The sequence below is a fragment of the Panthera leo genome, chromosome A2 (genome assembly GCF_018350215.1).
Source record: "Panthera leo isolate Ple1 chromosome A2, P.leo_Ple1_pat1.1, whole genome shotgun sequence".
In the NCBI taxonomy this organism is placed as follows: Eukaryota; Metazoa; Chordata; class Mammalia; order Carnivora; family Felidae; genus Panthera; species Panthera leo.
The window spans coordinates 114,560,546-114,587,939 of NC_056680.1; the positions used below are offsets into that span (position 1 = coordinate 114,560,546).

General features: G+C 40.2%; 2 protein-coding genes across 3 annotated transcripts in view; both read left to right on the forward strand.

The window, feature by feature from the left end:
- Positions 1-1,250: 1,250 nt before the first annotated feature.
- The window catches only part of CCDC126 (coiled-coil domain containing 126), a 44,180-nt gene continuing 18,036 nt past the window's right edge, over positions 1,251-27,394 (forward strand). Inside the window, exons 1-2 of one of the 2 annotated variants that reach the window (XM_042920302.1) lie at positions 1,251-1,521; positions 17,946-18,329. In XM_042920302.1, the coding sequence (XP_042776236.1) occupies positions 18,092-18,329 (238 nt within the window). In that variant the 5' untranslated portion in view covers positions 1,251-1,521; positions 17,946-18,091. The remainder of the gene's footprint in view (positions 1,522-17,945; positions 18,330-27,394) is intronic. The other variant, XM_042920294.1, reaches the window with a different exon arrangement.
- FAM221A (family with sequence similarity 221 member A) overlaps positions 20,429-27,394 on the forward strand; it is a 75,978-nt gene continuing 69,012 nt past the window's right edge. The window contains exon 1 of the mRNA XM_042920229.1: positions 20,429-20,743. The gene's annotated coding sequence lies outside the window, so the exon portion shown is untranslated. The remainder of the gene's footprint in view (positions 20,744-27,394) is intronic.

A 27,394-nucleotide genomic window follows, 5' to 3' on the forward strand; every position in this document is an offset into this window, starting at 1 on the left:
CCAATATCACACTGCCTTAATTACTATGGCATTATAATAAAACTTGATATTTGATAATACAAGTCTTCCTCTTCTTTCTCTTTTACTTTCTTCTCTTCCTCATGAGTGCTTGCCTTTGATCTTTCATAAAATTTTTAATTGGCTAAAGTTTCACACACACACAAGTACCTATTGGGAATTGCATTGCATCCCTTGACATTTTTCAGCATTGCAATTTCTATGAACATATTATCTCTTGTTTAGGTCTTCTTCAATGTTATTTTATTATTATTATTTTTTTAAGTAGACTCCATGCCCAACATGGGGCTGGAACTCACAACCCTGAGCTCAAGAGTTGCATACTCTACCAACTGAGCCGAGTACCCCTTCTTCTATGTTTTTAAAAAATGTTTTCTTCATATAGATCTTGCACTTCTTTGATTTATTCCTAGGTGCTTGATATTTAATTTGAAACTATTACAAGTAGTATCTTTTTTTTTTTTTTTTTTTGAGAAAAAGAGAGAAAGAGTGAGTGAGTGGGAGGTGGGGGAGAGGGGAAGAGAGAATCTTAAGCAGGCTCCATGCCCAGCACGGAAGCTCTATGTGGGGCTGGAGCTCACCACCATGAGATCATGACCAGAGCCAAAATCAAGAGCCCCATGCTTAATCTACTACTGAGCCACCCAGGTGCTCTATTATAAGCAGTATCTTAAAAAAAAAAAAATTAATTCTTTTTCCTTGGACTATAGAAATATTGATTTTTTAAAAATATGATTTTTAAATTAATCTGTTTAACTCATTAATTGTAACAATTTATCTGTGGATTCTTTTGGATTTGCCACATACATAATAATTACATCATCTGTGAATAATAACAATTTGTTTCTTTTTATTTAATGGTTAGTCTTTTCGTTTTTCTTGCCTTACACCACTAAGGACATTCAGGGGCAAAAACAGGCATTCTTGTCAGCAGCACCCTTTTAATCACTAGTAAACCCCTTTGCCTCCAGCTCACAGCCTTGGAATCATTAGTCTCCTGGGGAGGGTCGGGCGTTAAGACGCCCACAATCTCGTTTCATCTCCAGCAGTGAGTTAAGGCAGAGCGTCTGCCTCTCGTAAGCTCATTTTCCAATCCTGGAGAAGGAGCCGGCCGCTTCCTCTGGTTGCCACGCAACGGCGTCGTCCTGCCCCAGGAGTAGGTGCAGTTGGGCTACAAGCACGTGCCGCCTCTTCCGCGTTCCGGGACTACATCCCCCATAATACAGCGCGCCACAATCGGCTGGTCTCAGAAGTGGGGGAAGGGCCAGGACGGGCCGGGAGGCGGAGCGGAAGCGGACTGCGAGGGACGAGAAGAGTAGAATCTCCACAAGCTGGGAACCACCTTGTCCCTGATTCTCAATCTCGGCCTTTCTCCATCCCGACCTCGAGGCTGCTTCGTGAGCACGGGACGCAGCTGACGCCTGCTAATCGACTTTCGCTGCGCCGCCCCGGCTCGGGAGCCTGTTGGCGGCCGGCGACACTGACAAGAAGCCCACTGGCAAGGTAATGGGGAAGGGGCGAGAGAGAAGGTGGGGGTGTGTGTGGAGACGTCTCCGTTCGCCCGGCGCGCGCCTTTACGGTATTCCCCTCAGGCCCGGCGGCCGCTCCTCCTTCGCCTTGTCCCGTCCTTACCCCCCCCCCCCCCCCCCCCCCCGCCCCACCCGGGCCGCTGCCCCAGGTGTCCGCAGAGACCAGGCTCGGGATCGGCCGGTAGCCCGCGGCTGTGGAGGCTCTTTGTCCCTGTCCCTCCGGGTCTGACAGCTGTGGCCCCGTCGGCCCCGGGCGCAGAACCGAGCGGGGCTCAGGCTGCTTGATCTGAGCGGGGCGGGCTCGGTCCCGTGGCCACTGGCGCGGGGGAGCGATGGACCTGGTGCAGGGATGGAGCGTCCGCGGGGCAGCCGCACTCACTTCTTTTTCTGCTTTTGACAGCTCAGCTGTGTTCTACTTTGAGGGAGAAAGTCAAATGCCCCTTTTTTACCCCCTCTTCAAACTCAGCAGCTGGGTGACTGGTAAGGATGAACTTAAACTGCCGTGTTGACTGTGACTTGAACTCGAAAGCGGTTCTAAGAGTGGCTCAGACAACCCGGATTTCCATCCTGATCGAGTCACTGCCTGGCTTTGTGACCTTGGTTAATTAAAGGTTCCTCGGCAGTCAAATGGAGATAACAAAACACACCTTTAAGTTGTTGGAATAAAAAATAATAATGCTTACAACGCCATTAATTCATATGACGAAAAAGTCCTTTGAATATGATACTTGCATTAGTTACACTGAAGTGGCCTCTGGATTTATGAGTTTTGTGCGTTTCTTTGTTTAATCATTTGTACCCTAGATTGTGTGTTCTTCACTTTGTACTTTGTTCACCTTAAACCTGAGCAAGGTATTCTTTAAAAATACGCTGTCTTCTTCATTTCCACTGTTTTAAGATGGCTGAGAATGTTCTTAGGAAATTGATGACTCTGCTTTTCTGTGGATCAGCTCTGGAGATACAAGGACTTATTCACCATCCCCTCCCCGCGCACCTCCCCCCACCCCCCCCACCCCACCCCCCCCCAACTGTGTCCTTTGGGAGACTCTTTAGAGGAGCTTAAGTGTTTGTTTCAGCAGGGTAAGCATCTAGGTGTTCTGCAGTCCTGACGTGGGGCTTCACCACCTTTACCCTACGTCAACTTTTTTCCACCTCTCTCTCTACACTTTCCCACTGGTTAGTAATTTCCCCCCTCAGGGAATTTTGTTTGCAAGTGGCAGTTTCCTTCGCAGAACATCTTGAATGAGTGCAGTAAAATTCATAAGGAGGGATTTGAAACGTTGCACATTAGTCCCTCTATAGATTTGGTTCTTGCCCTGTTCTCTCCTGCTACTTACTAACATTGGTGATGAGTTTTTCTTTAAGGAAATGTTTATGGTCCTTAGTTGATTTTTTTTTTTTTTTTCCATCGAAAATGTCTATTTTGGGGCATCTGGGTGGCACAGTGGGTTAAGAGGCCATCTCTGGATTTCAGCTCAGGTCATGATCCTGTAGTTTGTGAGTTCGAGTGCAGAGCCTGCGTGGGATTCTGTCTTTCCCTCTCGCTTTCTGCCCCTTCCCTGTTTGCTCACTCTGATTCAAAAATAAATGAATAAACATTAAAAAAAAAGAAAAGAGGGCGCCTGGGTGGCGCAGTCGGTTAAGCGTCCGACTTCAGCCAGGTCACCATCTCGCGGTCCGTGAGTTCGAGCCCCGCGTCAGGCTCTGGGCTGATGGCTCGGAGCCTGGAGCCTGTTTCCGATTCTGTGTCTCCCTCTCTCTCTGCCCCTCCCCCGTTCATGCTCTGTCTCTCTCTGTCCCAAAAATAAAAAACGTTGAAAAAAAAATTAAAAAAAAATTAATAAAAAAAAAAGAAAAGAAAATGTTCTGTACTAGTTTGGGTTCAAACACTTTTGTGTGATATGTGAAGTAATATGCCTTGAGGAATGCTGTTTTTGAATGTACAGTTATAGCGAGAGAAAGCTAGTAGGGCCTGATAAATTTTGTGTCCTGTCTTTAGCGACTGATGCATTTTAAAAAATTCAAGAAGGAGAAATCTAATGAATGTACTTCATAAGGATAACAGAGAGCTAGAGAGTAAGTAAAGGGAAAACTTAAACTGTGGGACAGGACATATGTATATAAAGATTTCTGAGTCATTTAAAAATATGTGGCAAAAATACTCGTTTTGAAAAAAAAAAGTGTTTATGTTGGTGTTAGTGCAGTGTAGGACAGAGAGTAATGGACTAAGGAAATAGGAGACCTTATTTTTTGTCCTAGCTCTGTCACGATCTGTATAACCTTATATTCCTTTGTGTTCCTCATTTTCCTCATGCCTAACATAGTGAATTGTTCTGATTCCAGACTTTAAATGAAAAAGATTTTTAGATGTTCTTTTTAGCATGGAACAAATTAGTATAAGCTCTTTTAGTCATATATTTGTGTCTTAGGGTCCACTCCCTGCCTTCCCCCCACCTCCCTGCCCCAGCTTGAGGAATACACATGTAGGAACTAGAAAGCTGCCACAAATAAGAATCTCTATTGACGAGTTCATTCTTTCATGAACTGCCCATGTGTTGTTTACACTTTTGACATGCTTAGTTCTCTTCCACTCTGCTGTGTATCTTTTATTTTACTCATTGCCTGTTTACTTATTATGCCTATTTCTTTTTAACTCTAGTTTGTCAATTCTGATCCAACATCATTGTTTCTTTTTGTGAATTCTTTCCCTTTTTGCTTCTATTCCCAACATCCTGGTTTTCCTAGGGGTTCTTTTCCCCCCGAGGCCTCAAGCAGAGGTGCCCAGTGGTAGTCTAGTTAGCTGTGGAAGGGGATGTGGGCTCATGTGGCACAAAGCATGATTGGCTGAGGCTGTGGGCAGGTGACTGAAATATATGGCACTGCCTAATATATTTTAGATTAAACTTTTGCTGTGGCATAGTGATTGAGTAGTTTCCCTTTTGCCCTAACGTTTGCTCTTCTTAACCTTGAATTACTTTACCCATTTTCTTTTCTCTTTGTACTCTTCAGAGCTATTGTCTTCTCTCTTTTCTCCCAAATATGCCATCTAAAAACAATCTGATACCTTGAGATATGTTTCTATATCTCACCTGGAATTTTAGTGTAGCTTCTCTCAAGGCAGTCCACATTTAATTTTATTTTATTTTATTTTATTATTTTTAAAAATAATTTTTTTTAAACTAATCTCTACACCCAATATGGGGCTCAAACTCAAGATCCCAAGATCAAAAGTTGCATGCTCCTCTGAACCAGCCAGGTGCCCCAAGGCAGTTCTCATTTTAAATTTTAGACCTAATTAGGAGTGGATGGCTGTGTCCTATGTTAATGTTTTTCCCTAGATATTAGCCTCTGGCAATATTATGTAGAAAAAATATTTTAAGAATGGGCCTTTCCCCCTAAAGTTATATTCTGAGGTCAAGTCTATGGAGGACTTATTTCTGAGTTTTTTTTGGAGGGAATTGTCTGAACCTCTGAGTTCTGGTAAACACACCATGTCTTTTTGTAAAGAATATGTGCTTCTCTAACTGTAAATTCCTTAGGAGACTAATAGGCACTGATTCTTGTGGCACTGTTGCAGGATTTTTTACCTAAATACCCGGGGTTCATTGTCTCACCACTTTGAAGAAAGAAGAGGTGGACACAAAATGAGCAGTGGGCAAAAGTTTATTAGAGTGTAAAATTAGAAAGTAAGAGTAGTAGGAAAGCTCTCTTACAGAGAGGGGGCATTTGAAGTGAATGCCCACCAACAATAGGCAAGGGTCCTTGTTTTATAAGGTTCTGTTCGCCGCCCCCCACCCTCTTCCCCTTGATCCTCTCAAGCTCTACCCTTATTGGCTGAACAATTCTAGGTGCTGGGTTGTCCATTCCTGATTGCCTTGTTTCCATTGTATGAGGGGTGGTCTGTGGCCAAATCTTTCCTTGTGGGTCATAGGTTTTATGGTCTACTTATTTTCAGCCAGGTCTTTGTCAAATTCTTGAGGGAAACCTGAGGGGGAGTAGGTGGTGTCTGTTACATTCTTAAGAGAGATGTTAAGCGGGTTGGGGGGTGGCTTGCTCTGGTCAGACACTCCCAGCATTGTTCCAAAATATGTGTTTTTCCCCACCCAGGGACTTCAGGTCCTATTTTTTCTCTCTCTGCCTATTTTATCCTCTCTTTTCCTCTCATAGCACCTTTAGCTGAGTGAGAGCTTCTCTGCTTGCTAGTTGCTACTATTGCTGTTGATGGTTACTTGAGCTCTAGTCATAAAGAGTGCAAAAAGCAAGAGCACTGAGTAAATGCAAAAACCGTATTTGAAGGGCAGATTTTTTTTAGGTAGGATTACCATCCATTAGTGGTTTTTAATGTTGCTATTGCAGTGTTTATGTAAGAAATAGAAGCAAGTATTTAAGACAGGTAGTGTGAAATAAAGTGTTTTGAAAATTTTTGACTGCAACCCATAGCAAGAGATCTTTTTTATGTCAAGACTCCATAAATAAACTGTGTGTGTGTGCATGCGTGTGTCTGTGTATGAAAAAAATAGGTATATAACTGAAAGAAAACTGATGTAAAACAAAAATCTGCAGTGGATACAGTCTACTTTGATGGCTTCTATTTTATCTTTTTTTTTTTTTTTTTTTTTTTTGAAGCGCCATTTGCAAACTGTTGAGTTTTGTTCCTTGCTTTTGAAAAACACGGGGGTCCTGGGTTGAGAGTTTGTCTAATTTCCCCCCATTTGTTTGCCATTGGGTAATCATCAGTCCTCTTTGTGCTTCACTTTCCCTTTCCTTAAAATGAGAGTGTTATAGTTTAAATACTCATTGATCCTCTGTCTTTACCATAGTAATAATTTGGACTAATATATTTGTCTTTAGGTCCCTGGCTAGGGGGAAACCACTAAAAAATTGCTTAAATATCTACTTGTTTGCATATTTGTTATTTGGTAAATGAAATAATAGAACTTTGAACAGATCTTTGGAGACTTACAGATCTCCAAATCTCCAAAGATCTTGTACATTGGAGTAGAGACATTAAGGCCTGTAATAAATGGGAAAACTAAGAAAAAAAAGTTTCCCTATGTTTTTCTTTTTCTACCTTTATGCCCTTTAACAAGGAATATTTTAGAGTTTGAAAATTTGTATTTAAAATGGTTAATAACAATTGTAACTTAATACACTGGTAGATTGCTACCTAGACTGTATTCCGTACCCCATCTTACCACATTGCCCCCTTCATATATTAGAAAATGCCAATGGGGGTATATTTTTTTGTGCAAAGATCGCCATATCAGATTATTACTATTACTGTATATTACCAAACAGTGGAACTGCCATTCTTATAAGAAAGGAGAACACTGAACTTTCTTTGCTTGTGGGTTTCCTTCTGTTCACTTTGGATGATTTCTCCAAACCAAACCATTCCATGCTGGGGACTAGGATCCCTCCCATTCTCATTTGTTTGTACTGAGGAGGCTAAGATTAAGGAATTTACTGCCTGCTCCCAAGATTCTGGTCAGAAGAGAATTCTAAAGGTTTTCGTTGGAAGGAAATTGGAACCAGACTCTACTTCCTCTTCTTTCTCAGATGAGACCTCCTTAATGGGGCTTTCTTGACCTGATACTTCACATAGACTCCTCATATATCCTCACATCACCCTGTTTATTTTCTCCATAGCAGTTTGTGACAAGCTGAATTTAACTTGTTTCTGTGTTTGTTTATTGTCTCACTCCAACTAAAACAATCTCCAGAAGAAAAAGAATCCCGTCTTGTTTCACCTTTCACATCTCCAGTTTCTGGCACATAGTAGGTACTTCAGTAAACGTTGTGAATAAATAAGGGAGCAAATGAATGAATAAACCAAGCAAGTTCTTTCATGCTTTATTTTATTAAAAAAAATTTTTTTTTTTAATTTTTTTTTTCAACGTTTTTTATTTATTTTTGGGACAGAGACAGAGCATGAACGGGGGAGGGGCAGAGAGAGAGGGAGACACAGAATCGGAAACAGGCTCCAGGCTCCGAGGCATCAGCCCAGAGCCTGACGCGGGGCTCGAACTCACGGACCGCGAGATCGTGACCTGGCTGAAGTCGGACGCTCAACCGACTGCGCCACCCAGGCGCCCCTAAAAAAATTTTTTTTAATGTTTATTTATTTTTGAAGGAGAGACAGAGTGTGAGCGGGGGAGGGGCAGAGAGAGAGAGGGAGACACAGAATCCTAAGCAGACTCTAGGCTCTGAGCTGTCAGTGCAGAGCCCAGCCCGACAGGGGCTCAAATTCACCAGCCGAGCCGTGAGATCATGACCTGAGCCGAAGTCAGATGCCTAGCTGATGAGCTACCCAGGTACCCCAGTTCTTTCATGCTTTAAATGAAACTTCATATAGCAAAAGTTGTGTTTGAGCCTACACCTTTATGCAGCCTTCCTCTCCCCCAAATTCTTTTTTCTGGAAAAATGTTTTTTCCTATCAGTGCTTGGCTGGTCATTGTGAAGGTGTCTCCATCCAGAAGACCTTATATTTATCTGTGCTTTACTTCATATATTTTTCCATTGTTGTTTGCTTATGTAAAAAAACCCTAAGCTTTAAGTCTTCTTAAATCCTTTTTTTTTTTTTTTAATGTTTATGTATTTATTTTGAGAGAGAGCACACATGGCATTAGTTGGGGGAGGGACAGGGACGAAAGAGACTAACTGTTGCGGGGCTCCATCTCACAAACCATGAGATCATGACCTGAGCCAGAATCAAGAGTCAGAGGTTTAACCAACTGAGCCACCCAGGTGCCCCTCCTAAATTCATCTTGTAGCAACTTTGTAATACTTTGAGTTATGGGAATGAGGTGTATTTGAAATTTTAATGTGCCTACTTGATAATTTAATGAGTAGTTATTTCAGATTTAAGTAAAATTTCAGAATTTTAGGATCATTGCCCTAAATGCCACGAGAACAGAGAACAGGCTTTCATTTAATGTTACAATTCATTCAGTATTTACAAACCTAGCCTTCCTAGTGGAGGTAAAGAAAGTAGTGTGGTATAGAGAAAACCTAAATAGTAAGTCAGGACCTGTGTTATAGACCAATACAGTTTCTGCCACTAATTGTCTCCTTTTAGGTAAGATACTTCACATCCCTGGGTTTTATTTCATGTGAAATATCAGGGGATTAGGTTAGATTTCTTCTCAAGTCCTTCCAGCGCCCAAATGGATAATTGAAGATACTTCAATTTTATCTCAAAACTTCCATTTTTTCTGCCCCTTTACCCACCAAAAACACTGCAGGGAGGTCACATTGCTGCTTGGGAGAAGGTGGGGTTGGGCTCAGGGATGGGCTTAAAGTAAATTAGAGTAGTTCTACTGATTGTTCCTTGGGCTCTGGGAGTTGTGGCAGCAGTGGAGGACCTGTTACTCTTGTCCTTAGGAACCTGGGATTGATGAGACAAGGCTCATGACTGGATGAGAAGATGTGATGTGTAAAATCAGCTGATATAAAGTAATATGCTGTGAGAGTTAGAAGAAGATCAGCTTAGGGCCACCTGGGTTGCTCAGTCAGTTAAGTGACTGACTTTTGATCTCAGTTCAGGTCTTAGGGTTCTGAGTTCAAGCCTTGCATTGGGCTCCACACTGGCTGTGGAGCCTACTTAAAAAAAGAAAAAAGATCAGCATGGACTACAATAAAGTGATGAGGATTTGAAATCCTTCTGGCTAAGCATTTAAACAGATACTCTAGTCTCATTTTAGGCTATTTAGAAGATGAACTCTTGCCACCAACAGTATGCCATTATGCCATCTTTTAGGACTGGATAATTCTTCAGGGACTAGTATCAATGAAGTATTTCATGTTGTCCACAAATTCTGAGTGGAAACTTGTTCAAGCCTGCAGCCTCTCTGATAGCTGCTAACTTACTGAGTGAGAGGATATAAGGAAGCATGTTTCATAAATAAAAATACATATAAATGTAAGGTATTATTATTATTGTATGAGACAGTGAGAATAGTGGCTTGATTGGGGGAAATATTTTTTTGACTAATGGGAAATAAATTTGCCTTTGGGGACTGGATTATGGAGGGCCATGAGAGCTAATCAGAGGAGTTTTATTTGGGTTTAGTAAAACATCTCCTGTATTAACTCACATTACTCAGATTATCAAGAATTAGTGGCATTGCTACAGTAGTGCCTGACTCTAATAAATGTTAGTGTATATTGAGTAGTATGGGGTGCCATTTATCTTTATTAATATTAGGTAATTACTGTTGTCCCCATTACATAAATGAGGGCATCAGGGTCTAGGGAGATAAAATAACTTGCTCAAGGTTTTAAAGATAGAATATGTAGTTTCATATGGCGTACCTTGAGGCTGGAGGTGGGGCAGGAGTGGGAGTGTTACTTTTTGAAGAGGCGACATTTGAGCTAAATACTGAAAGATGAAAAGGAACAAGCTGGCTGGGAGAGCATTCCAAGCAGGTGAAGAGTAGTTGTATATAGACCCTGAGGTTAGAAAGAATTTGGTTAGTCTTGCCTAGTGTGACTGTAGCACAGTGGGCAAGGTGGAAGTGGTGTGCGATTAGTACACAAGAGATAAGGGCAGAAGTCAGATTTTGCAGGGCCTTGTGGCCTGATGTAAAGAGTTTTAATTTTATTCTAAGTGCAGTGGGAAATTGTTGAAGGGGTTTTAAATGGGAGTGATGTGATATGATTTTGTGTGTGTGTGTGTGCGTGTGTGTGGTAAAAAATACGTAACATGAAATGTGCCGTTTTTAGGTGTACAGTTCGGGGGCACCGAATGCATTCACATTGTTGTGCAACCATCACCATTATACATCTCCAGAACTTTTTCATCATCCCAAAGTAAAACTCTATACCTTAAACTTTATTTATTTAAAAAAGATTTTTTTAATGTTTATTTATTATTGAAAGATCAAGAAACAGAGCACGAGCATGGGAGGGGCAGAGAGAGGGAGAGACACAGAATCTGAAACAGGCTCCAACCTCTGAGCTGTCAGCACAGAGCCCGATGCGGGGCTCGAACTCACAAACCGCAAGATCATGATACCAGCTGAAGTCTGATGCTAACCGACTGAACCACCCAGGCGCCCCTATACCTTAAACTTTAAACCATAACTCTCCATTCTCCTATCCACCCTCCTCCTTTCCCTCAGCCTCTGTTAACTATCGTTCTACTTTCTGTCTCTATCTAACTGTTCTAAGTACCTATCATAAGTGAAATCATGCAATATTTGTCCTTTTGTGTCTGGTTTATTAACTTATTTTTTAATTTTTATTATTATTATTTTTTTAAAGTAGGCTCCATGCCCAACGCAGGGCTTGAACTCATGACCAAGAGTTGTATGCTCCACCCACTGAGCCAGCCAGGTGCCCCTTCCTATGATGTCTTGAAGGTTCATCCATGTTGAAGCTTGTATCAGAATTTTATTCCCATTTAAATCTGAGTACTATTCCATTGTATGTATATACCACATTTTGTTTATTTGTTCATTTGTTGAATACTTGCGTTATTTCCACCTTTAGGCTATTGTTGAATAATGCTACAGTGAACATAGGTGCACGGGTATCTATGAGTCCCTGCTTTCAAATCTTTTGTGATTATCCCCAGAAGTGGTATTGCTGGCTTATATGGTAATTTTGTGTTTAATTTTTTTGAGGAACTGACACACTGTTTCCCACAGTGGCTGCACCATTTTTCATTCCCACTAGCAGTGCACAAGGGTTCCAATTTCTCCACAGCTACTAACGTGTGTGTGTGTGTGTGTGTGTGTGTGTGTGTGTGTGTGTGTGTTTTAGTAATAGTTATAGGGAAAGAAAACTCTTTTTACCCTACCTTCTTAGGTTCAGTATCCAGGGCTCTGCAAATTAAACTGACAAAAGACAGATTAACAGGAAGAAAAGGTTTATTTCATATGCAAATGAGAGCATCACAGAAATGAAATGAAAACTCTAAAGAAGGGGTTAGGCCTGAGAGAGCTTATATATCATTTAGCCAAAGAACCATAAATTGTGGAGATCTGACAAGACAAAGGAAAAGGAGTTTTAGCTTCTAGAAGTAGTAAATTGTGAGAAGGTAAATATATGGGGGAAACTAACTGAAGACAAGGGTTGTTTAAGATGTGTTTGTACAGATTCATCTCAGCCTCAACTCCCTGTCTCCCTTGGTAAGAATGTTCTCACATTTCTGGTGGGAAATCCATGTCTTGCTTTTAGGAGGAAAGGGGGAGTGAAGGGCATGGAACCCTTCCTGCGTCTGCTGTTTCTTAGTCATCTTCACTTCAAAATAATCCTTAAACCAATGTGGCATATTTTGGGGTGGTATACTCTAATGCCTTTCATATAATCTTAATAATGGGTATGAAGTGGTATCTGATTGTGGTTTTAATTTGCATTTCCTTAGTGATTAGAGATTTGGGCATCTTTCCATGTGCTTATTGTTCATTTGCATATCTCCTTTGAGAACCATTCAAATTGTGACTATTCAAGTCATGACTTGTTTTTAAAAGAACATTTTGGCTGCTCTGAGGACAGTGGCCTGAAGTGGGGTTGGAGAGGAATCTGGGAACCCACTCGAGAAAGAGCTGCAGGAATCTAGTTGGAGAGGTGATATCTGGACCACACTCTGCTCCCTCTTCATATACAGTGCTCTACAGATACTTCATTTTAAGTATGTCTCTTCTCCTTCATTCTTCTGCTTTTGGGCCTTTTGTAATTTCTGCAGTGGGGCAAGAACTTTCCCCTGGGAATACTAAAAATATTGAGTCTATCTTAGGTCAAAATAATGATGAAGGTGATGATTATTTTTTTTTTTTTCCTTTAAAAACTATTTGGGCCAAATATGACATTTGACTTTTTAGTCATTGGTAGACAGTTAATATGGTGGCCTAGAATTTGGGATTCAAAGTTTTTAGAGTATATACTATTTTGGTTGAGAAAGGACTCTAATAAATACTGTGCTAGATGGTAGCCATAGGTTCTTAGTGACAATGTAGGCCTTTTAGGTCTAGTAATTATCTCCATCGTGACTTAGGTGGCCTTCCGGGAGCTGGATCCTTATGTGAAACCTAGAGAAACATAGGGGATGTTCAGAATGCAAGTTCCTTAGTCACTTGCAGCTTTGAACATTGCCCAGACAGGAGATCTTAAACCCTTCCCTTTTTTTCCTTTTTCTTTCCTGAAGATTGAGTCCAAGAATAATTTCTCTTTAGAACTACTAAAGTAAATTACCTTTAGTTGCGAAACAACTAAAGTCTTCTTGTCTGCTTTTTTCTTTCTATATGGCATCACAAAAAATATCTTTCAGGGAACAGAACAGTATATTCCTGTTGATCATAGGGACTAAAGTGGTACTGATAGAAGTTATTTTCTCTTCAGTCCACCTCTGCCTCGCCTAGTAAATATAGGACTTAGCTTGCCCTGGCAGGAGTGACTTGGGTTACAACAAAGATACCTGTTTTTTCTCCCCCTTACCCCTTCCTCTTTAGGATCATTATAGGTAGGTCCAAGTAAGCAGCCTCTGTTACACCTGATGAACCAACTTGTAACATTAAATTTAGTGGTCCTACAATGAGTGGTCCTAGAACTACAATGAATGTAGCTCTCATTGCTGCTTCATGAAGAAACTTGAGATTTGGAGAGTGGTTCCCAGACTTTGATGTACATTGGAATAATTTAGGGCTCTTTAAAAAACAAAAATGGATGTGTGGTTCCCACCTCCTAGACATTCTAATTTAATTGGTATGGGGTGTGACCTGGCATGGGGATATTTTTAAAACTCTCCAGGTGCTTTTAATGTATAGCATACGGAGGAGAGACCAAAGGCATAATTGTATCCTTTTGGGAATCTTAGTCACCTCTGCTGGGCTTGCTTGGAATTACTTATGGAAATGAACCCTTAGAATAGCTTTCAGGCCTTCTTGGCTAGTTTCAGAGAATCCTCTTGTGCCTTTGAACTACTCAGCCATTTGTCAGTTTGTCAGGTATAAGCTGGCTCCCAGCCATCTTTTTTACTTGGAGAAGGCTCCAGGGTGTCTTTTTTCCCTAGTAGCTCCCACACTCCTTGGTGTCCTTCTTTAGTTCCCTAGTGTCGAGTGGGATTAACAGTTCCTAACTTCTCACCTCTTTGCGGTTCTCAAAAACAAACCCTTTTTATGTTAAATGTTTAACTTCTTATCGAGATAGAGAAATGTGTAACAGGGGCGCTTCAGTGGCCGAGTCAGTTATGCATGTTATGCATCTGACTTTGGCTCAGGTCATGATCTCACGGTTCTTGGGTTTGAGCCCCATATCAGGCTCTGTGCTGACAGTGCAGAGCCTGCTTGAGATTCTCTCTCTCCCTCTCCCTCTACCTCTCCTTCACTCTCATTCTCTCAAATAAATAAACAAACTTAAAGAAAGAAAAACATGTAACAAACACAAGCAAGTTATAAAGCATATGAAGAATTTAGTATAGTAGTCCCTATAAAGCTTCTTGACTTCCCTCTGAGATGGTGTGCTTTAATTTTGTTGAGGGCAGTAATGAGCCAGACACCTTCTAAGGAGAGTCAAGGCTATGAAGACCTTCCTAGTAGGCTTCTCTGAATTTAATAGTCAGATGGTATACAGTTAATATGGAGGAATAAGGGGCTCTTTATTTGTCTTTGGGCCTGCCACACTGAGAAACACTAGGTTTAGACTAGGTTTTCTTTTTCTTTGGGATTTATTACTTTGGGGGCATATTCTCCTTAGCTAATGTTCTGTCTTGTCCACCATCAGTGTGTTTTCTCTCTGTGTCTGGTGTTGGTGTTGCCACTCATCCTTTAGTCAAAGTTCATGGTGGTGTGCAGCTTTCATTGTTCAGCTTGTACCTAATCGGAAGGACTTTATCTCTTAGAGATTAGACTCCCTGTGTTTGACTTTCAACCCCTCCTTCCTCTGCCAATCTCCTGTTCTCTGCCTAATGTTTTTACAGTCCTGTGATTTGTCATTTTACTGGAGTTCCGTAAAACTTAGGAGTTCTAATAGGGCTGAGTTTAAGGACCTCTTTTAAAGGAAAGGACAGACCCTGAATAGAGGTATACATTCTGAACTTGGAGATCTTGCCAAAGTTCAGGCAAGGTGAGTTGCCTGTGTAAAAATCTTAGGTTAACCACCTCTCTAAGCTTTAATGTGATCATTTTTTTTTAAATTTTATTTATTTATTTTTGAGACAGAGAGAGACAGAGTATGAACAGGGGAGGGGCAGAGAGAGAGGGAGACACAGAATCTGAAACAGGCTCCAGGCTCCGAGCGGTCAGCACAGAGCCCGACGCGGGGCTCGAACCCACGGACCGTGAGATCATGACCTGAGCTGAAGTCGGACGCTCAACCGACCGAGCCACCCAGGCGCCCCTAATGTGATCATCTTTAATGGGAGAAAAACAACTTTCTTTTGAGGTTATTGCAGATAATGAATGAAATAGCCCTTGTGAAGTATTTACTTTATAAGAACTCAGTAGTTGTTCATGGCTGCAGTTTCTGCTGTTATTATTTTATTGCCATTCCTGCAAAAGAGGGGCAGAGGTTCAGAGCCTGAGCTTTGAATCTTATCTCTACCATCTTATCTCTATCCAGTTGTATGACCTTGGACAAATTATTTAACTTCTCTTTGCCTCAGTTTTTTTTACCTGCTAAGTGAAAACATTCTTAGTGTAGGAGTTGTGAAAATTTAGTTAAAGCAGAATCTGGTACAGAGTAAGTGATTGTAGCAAGGCTGTTGCTGTTATTTAACTGAAGTACCCTCTTTGCCTCTGGATTTGGGTATCTTCCGTTTTGGCCTTAGAGATTTATAGTGACCTGAAACTTTTCAGGCTGTCATTTTAACCTTCATTTGCCAAAATACCTAGGAGTCTATGCTCTTAATTCTCCAGTGATGTCACTTTTCTGATTTCGTTACCATGCCATCTTTAGAACCCTATTGTGACTGCTTCAGAAGGACCTGCTTGGTCCTCTGCTGGTGGTAGGTCCGATAACGTGGCACACAGATCAGACTTAAAAAGACATCCGAACCAGTGAAGCAAAATCTCTAAGGAGTAATATATTTAATAGACGTGTGAAGAATATTCTTTTAAAATTTAGCTGGGGAATCCAGAACTTCCACTTTCTAATCTCAAATGTGAAATTTCTGTAGAAAAAACATAGGGTTACATTTACTTGACTTTGCTAAGCAATGTTTAGTAATCCAGTATTGATATTAATAGTGATGTTTCAGTAAGATCTGAAGAGATTTATTTATTCTTTGTATGATAACTAAAGAAATAGGCAGAAATAGAAGAAAATTTGAAAAGGAGTCAATTTCTAATTTTTAATGCGGTTTTTACTTTCTTATGGTAATTAGTATGCCCAGTGAGTGGTGTAGTGATGCTTGTAGTGAGGTTTGGCAGGATGGGCACATTTCAACAAGAGTAGATGGGTGTTCTGCAAACTTTGGAGGCCCAGAATTTATTAGACGTATATCAGGGACTGGGTGGCAGGGTAGGAGGAAGAAACAGTGGAAGTTTTCTGAACTGGACAGGTTGATTGCCAGGGTAGAAGACCCCTCTTTACACATATCTGAACACACTCACATCTAGAGACAGAGTTTTGTATTTGGATTTTTTACATAAGATTAAAAGATATTCTTTATTTTTATTATTTAAAAAAAGTTTTGAAAGCACCTGTGCTGGAAAGCAAGATTTTAGGGCAGAGCCATAGTGCCTAAGATGTGTGTTGGCTCAGTAAACATCTGTCAAAAGTAATTAAATGCTCTGCAGAGTTTACCTTTACTGAATTCTAGTCTTACCCTCAAACTAGATTTTATTAGTTCACCTATGTGAGTAGACCCTATTTAAGTGGATTAAAGTAGGTATGTTTTATTTGCCCATACTGCTGAAAGTTAAAAAAGTTCTTAAGGATTATTTTCATTAAGCTGTGACTCCAGATGTATTTCTATGTAAAGAATTTTATTCCATTAGCTATAATTGAAGAGTTTTCTTTTGCTGGACACTTTGGTGATTCATACACATTATTACTCTCCAGGTCTTTCTACATTCCATGATTGTCACCTTTTTTTTTTTTTTTTTAATTGAAGTACAAGGGCACTTGGGTGGCTCAGTCCTTTAAGTGTCCAACTCTTGATTTTGGGTCAGGGCACGTTCTCCTAGTTTGTGAGTTTGAGCCCCATGTAGAGCTCCACGCTGATGGTGTGGAGTCTGCTTGGGATTTTCTCTCTTGAAAAAAAAAAAATTGAAGTATATATAACCTTTCAATTTTTCTTTAAATTATAAAAGTATATTCCTGCAGCACTTAAAATTTAAAATTGCAGATTTGGAAACATAGGTAAATTTTCGAACCTGTTTTAGCACTTGTCATTATGCCTGGCATTAATTTAGAAGTAGAAACTTAGAAATGGTAACTTATTTTTCATTTTAGGTCGGATGCTCAGGATGATCTCCTTGCCATTAGTAATATTTTCTAGTGACATTTCCAAATATTGTCATATTCTTGTGGGTTTCACCTTTCCTCATTTTCTTTTTCTTTTTTTTTTTAATTCTTTTTTTTTTTTTAAAACGTCTATTCATCTTTGAGAGACAAAGAGAGACAGAGCATGAGTGGGGAAGGGGCAGAGAAAGTGGGACACAGAATCCGAAGCAGGCTCCAGGCTCTTAGCTGTCAGCACAGAGCCTGATGCGGGGCTCGAACTCACAAACTGCGAGATTATGACCTGAGCTGAAGTCAGACACTCAACCCACTGAGCCACCCAGGCGCCCCTTACCTTTCCACATTTTCTAACTTTCACTTTGGTATCTGCCTTTTTTTTTTTTTTTTAAGGAAGAGGAGGAGGAGGAGGAATAGCTTTTATACAGTTGGGTAATCTATATTTGAATAGGCTACTGTAAATCTTACTATATGTCCATAGTTTTAGTTACAAATGACAAGTCATTCAGAGAATTTTGTGACCATGGTGACATTTCAATTAATGGACATTTATTTCTATTTTTGAAGAGCAATGTAAATGAAACTGATAAAAGCCTTGAAAGCTTGCATAATGGTGGAGAAAGTTGTCAGAGAAATGATGTAGTTTTAAATCACGATGATTTATAGAATCTCCCTTTTTTTTTTTAAGGGAGTATTTTCTTTTTCCTTTCTTAATGTTTAGTTTTGAGAGAGAGGGAGTGAGAGAGCATGCGTACAAGTTGGGGGAGGGGCAGAGAGAGAGAGGGAGACACAGAATCTGAAGCAGGCTGTCTGAGCTGTCAGCCTGATGCAGGGCTCCAACCCACAAACTGTGAGATCATGATCTGAGCTGAAGTTGGACACTTAAACCGACTGAGCTACCTAGGCGCCCTTTTAGAATCTCTTAAATCTATCATCGTCTATTCTGTTGCTGGTATAGGTTAAGACTAATCAACTTTTCTCTTTTCAATTTTACAGAGTTAATTGAGAGTTGGAGGCAACCTTGCTGAAGATGAAGAATACACAGTATTAGAGGAGGAGATTTTTTTTTTCTTTCAAAAGTCTTGATTGGTGGCTTACGTCCAGTTACCACTCTTCATTTGAGTCTGTTTTCTTCATCAGAAATGATTTTTACAATTTCAAGAAAAACTATGTCCCAGAAATTGAGTTTACTGTTGCTTGTATTCGGACTCATTTGGGGATTGATGTTACTGCACTATACTTTTCAACAACCAAGACATCAAAGCAGTGTCAAGTTACGTGAACAAATACTAGATTTAAGCAAAAGATATGTTAAAGCTCTAGCAGAGGAAAATAAGAATGCAGTGGATGTTGAGAATGGCGCTTCTATGGCAGGATATGGTAAGATAACCATGGACTATTCCTCGTTTTCTCCTCTTCAACTTCTTCCCATTTAAAGATAGTTATGGAAGGAAATCTAACTCATCACTTCATGCGTAGGTCTTTACAGAGTAAATTTTTCTTGACTTTTTACTATGAAAAATTTCAGATATACTGACAAATAGAAACTATGATAAATACTATATATCTGTTGCCTAGATTTAATAATTATTAACATTTTACCAATTTGTCTAATTTTTGAAGACCAGTTAAATTATAGAAATTGTGACACTTCACTGCTAGATATTTCCATATGCATCTCTAAAAAAATCTTGTTGTACATAATTGTAATACTATTATAACACTTAGTTCATATTTACATTTTCTTGATTGTGCCAGTATAGACCGTCAATTGTATAACATCTATCAATTCCTAAGAAGCAGCATTTGCCCGTATCTTCAATATGGTTTATTGCCATTCACCTGTTCACATCCTGGTTTCCTGCTGTGGTGGTGTGTTTTTTTTTTTGGTTTTTTTTCCTGCTGTGTTTTAAGTTTTGTATGCCTGCCGTAGTCTCACTTGCCTTTAAGACTTAAGAGAGAGAGAAGAGATAGAACACTTTGTATATGAGTGTGTGGGCATTTTCTCTATTTCAGTGGGTTTTTTTTTAGTTATACATGTATGTATTTAAAGAATCAAAATGTGTTATGAGTCTGGTAATAAAAAAGGGCAGTTTTTCCCACCCCCAACAGTACTCAAACTTCCCATTCCTTATTGCCAGCCATCTTAAGTTATTTTTTCTGATTTATTTGGTGATTACCTCCATACCTCTAAATAACATGCTCTATGAGCTGCTTCTTGACTTTTCAATTATAGAAATTATCTGTTAACTTCCCACTGTGCAGGGTGAGGGTTCAGCTTTCTTTTTCAACCCAAATTGCATCCCACCCACCCCAGGCTGTTTTCACACACACGTGTTCTTATAGTCCTGCCATTTTCCCATCATAATTTTGGTTAGAACAATATTCAATATTTGCATTATTATGACTGTGTTAGTGGTATTCATTACTGAGCCATGTAGTACATTATGACTTTTCCTTTCACATACACCTGTATTTCCCCCTTCTAGAATTAATTAGTAAGTACTGATTTTTGTTTCTTTGCCTAGTTTTCTACCCTAACTCTCCCAGTTGTTAAGTCTCCTCCCAGTATATTCAGACACATAAGGTATTTTATCACATTATTTATCTTGAAGAAATCTTTCCTAGAGCCTTCTGATCTCTGGTTTGGACTATTTCTTCTCTAGGCTTGTGGTGGTAAATTATTCTAGGATCTTCCTACATAATTATCCCTTTATCTCTCTCTTGCGTTGGATCTCCTGTTGCCTAGAATCCCGTGGCTTCCTCTTTATTGTTTCTCCCTCATTTTATGGGAACTGATTCTTGTAGTTTCCTCAGAAAGATATGAGGAAGGTCAAAGTTTTGATTCCTTGCATATCTGAAAAGGTCTTTTTATCCCCCTACTCTCATGTTTAATTGAAAATTTGACTAAGTATAGAGACCTAGTTTGGAAATAGTTTTCTGTTGGATTTTAAAGGCTTCCCCCCGCTGCCCCCTTAGCTTCCAGTGTTCTTTTTGAGAATTTAATGCTATTCTGATTCTTTATCCTTTAAAATTAAAAAAAAATTTAAATTTATTTTATTTTTAATATTTATTTTTGAGACAGAGAGAGATGTGACAGAGTGTGAGAGGGGAGGGACAGAGAGAGAGAGGGAGGCACAGAATCCAAAGCAGGCTCCAGGCTCTGAGCTGACAGCAGAGAGCCCAACTTGGTGCTCAAACCCACAAACCGTGAAATCATGACCTGAGCTAAAGTCTGATGCTTAACCACTGAGCCACCCAGGTGCCCCCCCGATTTTTTTACCTTTTAAAATTTATTTATTTTTAGAGAGGGAGAGTGCACATGAGCAGGGGAGGGACCGAAACAGGGAGAGAGAGAATACCAAGCAGTCCCCACATTGCCAGTGTGGAGCCCGACATGAGACATGATCTCATGAATGGTGAGGTCATGACCTGAGCTGAAACCAAGAGTCAGACGCTTAACCGACTGAGCCACCCAGGTGCCCCTGATTCTTCACCCTTTATATGTGACTTATTTTTGGAAGTTTGTGAGATCTTTATCACAGTCCCATAATGCTGTTCTGAGATTTTTCAGAATGACGTCCCTGGGTCTGGATTTCTTTCACATATGTGCTGGACTTGATTTATTTCCCCCCAAATTTCATGTTTATTTTTTACTAGTACCTATATCTAAGAGATGGAACATTTGTGACTCAGGATAATGATCATGCTCTGTTTGTCGCTACACATCATCTACAACATCTCAAGAGGTCTCCACCAAGTCAGCCATTTCCAATAAGGATATACTGTCCAAGGTATGAAAGTCCTAAAACCAAAATACATGGTTCTAAAATTTTTTTTTTAATTTTTTAATTTTTGTGAGAGAGAGACAGCCAGAGCATGAGTGGGGGGTGGGGTGCAGAGAGAGAGGGAGACATAGAATTCAAAGCAGGCTCCACGCTCTTACCTGTGAGCACAGAGCCCAGTGCAGGGCTTGAACTCACGAATCGTGAGATCATGACCTGAGCTGAAGTTGGACGCTCAACCACCTAGGCGACCCCACAAATACATTTGTTCTTAAAGTAATCATAATTGGGGGCACCTGGGTGGCTCAGTCGGTTGAGTGCCGACTTCAGCTCAGGTCACGATCTCGCAGTCCGTGAGTTCGAGCCCCGCATCGGGCCCCTGTGCTGACAGCTCAGAGCCCGGAGCCTGTTTCAGATTCTGTGTCTCCCTCTCTCTGACCCTCCCCCATTCATGCTCTGTCTCTCTCTGTCTCAAAAATAAATAAAAACGTTAAAAAAATTTTTTTTTTTTAAAGTAATCATAATTGTACCTAAGCAATATAGTCAAAATGTTTTCAGACTTTTCAACTGCTATAACTCTAATACCTACCGTACCATTTTTTCCTTTTTCTACCGAATGATATATTACTTCTTTTTTTTTTTTTTTAATTTTTTTTTTTAACGTTTATTTATTTTTGAGACAGAGAGAGACAGAGCATGAATGGGGGAGGGGCAGAGAGAGAGGGAGACACAGAATCGGAAGCAGGCTCCAGGCTCTGAGCCATCAGCCCAGAGCCCGACGCGGGGCTCGAACTCGCGGAGCGCGAGATCGTGACCTGAGCTGAAGTCGGACATTTAACCGACTGAGCAACCCAGGCGCCCCGATATATTACTTCTTTATGCAAATACCCTGCAAGTTCCTTCACAAATATAAATTTCATAAATGTCAGAATTAAAAATAAAAATTACAGAAAGTCTTTCATTTATTTTTACCCTTGGCCTAATTTACTTTATTATTTTTTTTTAATTAATTTTTTTTTTTGAGACAGAGAGAGACAGAGCATGAGCAGGGGAGGGGCAGAGAGAGGGAGACACAGAATCTGAAGCAGGCTCCAGGCTCTGAGCTGTCAGCACAGAGCCCAACGTGGGGCTCGAACTCATGGAGTGTGAGATCATTACCCGAGCTGAGGTTGGACGCTCAACCGACTGAGCCACCCAGGCTCCCCGGCCTAATTTCCTTTAAATGTGGATTCATTTCTTTACCCAACGGAGGTTACCTTAATGCCACATAGATGTCACCCATTATAGTTTACATATCCATTCATTTACTGTGTTGATTCAAGTTACCACTGATGCCGTCAGAGTACAAGGTTTATTTTACATTTTATCATTGCTGCAAAAAAAGTTTAAAACCATTTCAAACACTTCATTAAAAATGGTATTATTGAAATAATATTGGGAGCAAATAGAAAATTTCTGCATATTTATTTTGAAAAGAATAGACTTTTTTGTAACTGCTAAAAATGGTCACTTATTTAACTTCTCTGTAGATATAGTAAAGAATAATCAATCAAGTATAAAACTAAGACTTTATATCTCAGATTACTTCAACATGCTAATTTGAATAAAGTGAACATTCTTTCAAAAGAACATACTGCCTTTACATGGATAAACTTTTGTTAGTGTATTAGGCTTTTGTTTTTGTCTGCTTGCAGAAGAGTAACTATGTTTTGAGAAAAACATTTACTAGAGATCAGAATTTAACTTTCTTTAAAGTTTGGTTTTCTAAGATGTATCTATGTTAAATATATACCTTAAGTAAACCCTGCTACTTAAGAAGGATATATTTTATTTACAACCATCAAGTAATGATTTTAAGATGGAGCTAAATCTAGTGAAACTTAAATTCTAAAGTGCTTTAATCAAAAGCTTGATATATATCTATTTATGAATCACAACTCTTGCAGTTGTTTCAAATAATTCTTTAAAGTAACTGGCTCTTTCTGCAATAATCTGCTTATTTCCATGACGTGCTTGTTCTATCCCAAACTGGAACTCATCAGTTTGTGTAAGAATACTTAATGTGTCATCTTTTAAAATTTCAGTTTGGTAAATTAGTGTCTAATTTTCGTAGAACTATAACCAACCTAGCTTCTAGATCACACAAAAGATTCTGAAATTTGGGATCAAAATTCTCCATTCCTGATCCTTTAACAACATTGGTGCAAATACTGGCCTTGCTGCTTGCTTGGTAAAGGGAATTTATAGGTGATTCTAACAGATAAAACAAGAATGTTGTTTTGTAAATTCTGATTGGTAATTATTTTAGGTTGCAGCTTGAAAACAACCAGCATTTTATCTTTTGTGTCAGCAAACTCAGTTGTGTTGGAAAAGGACATTAGATGTTGGATTGCGGCACCCTAAGAACGTTTGGTTCCTGTCATCCAAAAAATTGTTGATTTTAGGACAGCTGTACATGAGTGGCTGGTCCCAGGGTTCTGATGCTGAAGTAATTCTGGGTAGTAGTGAAGATGAAAATCTTCAGAACATCCTCATTCCTGCCATGATTTTGGAGACAGGGAAAAGGAAGCTTCAGTGGGCACTTTAAATCCTGAAACTTACATCCTTCGGTTTAGGGATATTTTTCCTAAATTATTTATTTGATTTCATCCTCCCCATTGTTTTCATTCTTTCTGAAATTCTGTTGTTCAGCATTTGGACCCTATGAACTGGTTCTCAAATTTTCCTTTATTTACTGTCCTACTTTCCATCTCTTTGTCTTTTTGTTTTATTTTTTTTTTCTTTTTTTTTTTTTTAACTTTTTTTTTTTTTTTTTTTTTAATTTATTTTTGGTACAGAGAGAGACAGAGCATGAACGGGGGAGGGGCAGAGAGAGGGAGACACAGAATCGGAAACAGGCTCCAGGCTCCGAGCCGTCAGCCCAGAGCCTGACGCGGGGCTCGAACTCACGGACTGCGAGATCGTGACCTGGCTGAAGTCGGACGCTTAACCGACTGCGCCACCCAGGCGCCCCTGTTTTATTTTTTGAGATATTTACTCATCTTTATTTTCAACTCTTGGACTTTTTTATTTTCTTTCATATTTTTAATTTCTTAAAAAAAATTTTTTTAAATGTTTATTTAGAGAGAGAGTGTGAGCTGGGGTGGGGCAGAAAAAGGGAGAGACTGAATCCCAAGCAGGCTCCATGCCGTCATCAAAGAGCCTGATGTGGGGGTCGAACTCATGAACTGTGAGATCATGACCTGAGCTGAAACCAAGAGTGGGACGCTTAACCAACTGAGCAACCCAGGCACCCCATCATATTTTTAATTTCTAAGAGCTCTTTTTTTATTTCTCAAATGTTGTCAATGATACATTTTCTGAAATATTTTTACGTTTCATCCAAACATGTCTGGTGATCCTCAGCCTATGAAGGCTTTTTAATATTTGTTTACTCATTCATTCATTTATTTTAAAGATTTTGTGCTTTTTAAGTAATCTCTATACTTAATGCGGGACTTGAACTCACAACTCTGAGATTCAGTTGCATGCTCTACCAACTGAGCCAATCAGGTGCCCCTGAGGCTTTTTTAAAGAATGAGACACTTAAAGTTTGATGGGAAGTGTTGAGTTGTTGGTTGGTATTCACTATAGCATGATCTGGCTGGGACATTTCCTTGGGAGCATCCTTAATATTTGTAATGACTTCTGATACGAACTACCTGGAATTAAGCCAAATTTCACAGGTTAAGGGCATATCCTCCAAAATACTGCCTTCACTTCAGATATTAGCCACAAGTTTGGGTGTCCCAGGCCACACTCATTTTTGACCAGTTCTACTACCCCCTCAGGTTTGGTAATTCACTAGATTGGCCCAGGGAACTCCTGAAAGGACTGTACTTAGAGTTTTATTATAGCAAAAAGAAACTCAGAACCAGCAAAAGGGATACACACATAGGGCAAGTCTGAGAGGGTTCCAGAGGCGAAGTTTCTGTTGTCTTCTTCCCATGGAATCAGGCCGCATTACTCCCTTGGCACATTTGTGTATGATCATATTAAGAGTATTGTTACCTAGGGAAATTCACCTGAACTTTGTGTCCAGGATTTTTATTGGGATTTTATTGTGCAAACACGATTGATTGGATTTAGCCAGATGGTTGAATTCACTTTCCAGCCCCTCTCTCTCATCTGACATTACTGAAAAGCCACGACTCTCTAATTACATAGTTTGGTCTTTCTGGCATGCCCAGTCCCCATCCTGAGTCATGTCATTAGGACAAACTATCTAGGGGCCCAGTCTGAGTCACTTTGTTAATATAAACTATCAGTGGGGTCCCAGGGGCCCATCATGAATAACAAAGACAGTCTTATCGCTCAGGAAATTCCAAACATTTAGAGGCTACCTCCCAGGAACTAGGGACAAAGTCCGGCCAAACTCTATTACACATTATCACTGTCTGTTTCTTTGCGGTATCCCAAATATGGGTGTATTTAGGTCTTTCTTCTTGAGCTGATCAGATTCCCTAGAGAAGTCCTTCCAATCTTGCTGGAGAGTATAGGCCTTCAACTGTTCTGGGATCCCAATGAGAGGAAGAGGCTGGGGGAGGACAGGTAGTCTCAGCACTCACTGTGTAAATTTTCATTTACTCCCCCAGTTTTCACTGTGGCACTCAGGCCCTTAGCTGTTTCACTGGCTTCAGAAAATGAACCTCAGCTTTTCTGCAGGGAGTGAGGAGCTATTGCCCAGTTGGGGAGTGTTCTAGATAATTTAGGAATCAAATGTCTCCATAGATACATTTTCACCCAATTCTTCTGTTTTAGTCCCTTTTTTAACCCCTATTTTCACTGGTACCCACTATAACAACAGTTCCTGGGCATTTTAAGGGTGGGGTTCCGTGGAGAACATTGAATTGTTTCTTAGTTTTTCTTCTAAGATCAAATTTTTCAGAGCTTCTAAGTCAGTTAACACTCGTCCCTTTGCTTTCTAGCTTCTGGAGTTGTGTTTTTATGGTCTCTTCTGTTATCCTTGGCCTTGTGGATTTATGCTTAAAGAAGGAAAGAAAGAAAAAGAGAGCAAAAAGCACAGTTACTGTTTTGGTGGAGTGTCCATGTAGCCGGGACCCATGGGTGCAAGAGCACCTGGTTCCAGGGGTCCCCAACAGACCAAGTTTGGCTCCCCGCTAACAGAATCCAAAGGCAGAGAAAAGGGTGGTGGTGAGACAAGAAAGGAATTTGTTTTAGTGAGGCCAACACCGAGAAGCCAGTGGACTAGTGTCCCAAATGTCTCCGTAGTGCTGAAAATGCCTCATGTTTTTATAAGGAAAATGTGGGACAGGGGTTGGTGGGTAGTACAGTTGGGCAGTAAAGGTCTACTTGATCAGTGTCTTGGGTCAGTCACACAGAATCTTGCTGGCTCAGGGCAGTCCTTATACTTGAGGGGGTAGTTTTGGTTCCCATCACAGGGTGCTTTTCCCACAAGATTGTTAGCCTGAGTTAAGAGAAGCTGGAAATAAGAACTTAATCAATTAGAAAGTCCAGACTGAGGTCAAAATGGAGGTGGTTGAAGTCCTCTTTCATCCAAAGTCAGCAGAGGTTAATTGCCTTTTTTCAGTTTACCTTCTTTATCTGGAAATGCCCTAGGCACTTTCTATTTTTATAGAAACACCTTTATGATGGTTCTTATGAGTTGATGAAGGTTAGCCTGCATTCGCTCTTGAAGATCAAATTTAGATGACTTAGAGATGAAGGAGCTGGTATATACTGAGATGGAGGTTCTTGTGGCAGATAGAGATGCAGAAATTACATTGTTTTGCATTCTGCTTAGTCCAAGGACACTGATAGAAAGTAAATCTTTTAATAATAAGAAAAATACTTGAAAATAAAGTTTTTGTACTTGAGCAAAATAACTGATCTCTCTCTATATATATGTATATATATAGATCTCTCTCTATATAAATTATTTTTGAGAGAGAGTAAGAGCACATGTGAGCCTGAGCTGTGAAGAGGCAAAGAGGGGTGGGGAGAGAGAATCCTAAGCAGGCTCTGCACTGCCAGTATGGAGCCCGACACGGGGCTCGAACCCATTAACCATGAGATTGTGGCCTGAGCCAAAATTAAGAGTTGGATGCCTGGGGCGCCTGGGTGGCTCAGTCGGTTGAGCATTCAACTTTGGCTCAGTTCATGATCTCTTGCTTCATTAGTTCGAACCCCACATCCAGCTTACTGCTGTCAGCTCAGAGCCCACTTCAGGTCCTCTGTACCCCTTCTCTCTGCTCCTCCCCTGCATTCTCTCTCTCTCTCTTTCTCAAAAATAAATAAATATTAAAAAAATTTGGGTGCCCCACCAACTGAGCCACCCAGGTGCCCCTAACTGTGATATTTTAAAAGGTAGCAGCCATCTGTGCTATGCTGCCCAGCTGTGTGTAATGACTCGAGTTTTCAAAAAATATTTTTTTCATTTTATTTATTTATTTTTCCATTTTATTATTATTTTTTTTTTAGAGAGCAAAAGTGAGCACACGCTGGGGAGAGGGGGAGAGAGAGAGAGAGAGAGAGAGAAAGAGACAGAGAGAGAGAGAGAGAGAGAGAGAGAGAAAGGGAGAGAGAATCTTAAATAGGCTGTATGCTCAGCACAGAACTAAACACAGGGCTCAATCCCATGGGATCATGACCTGAGCAGAA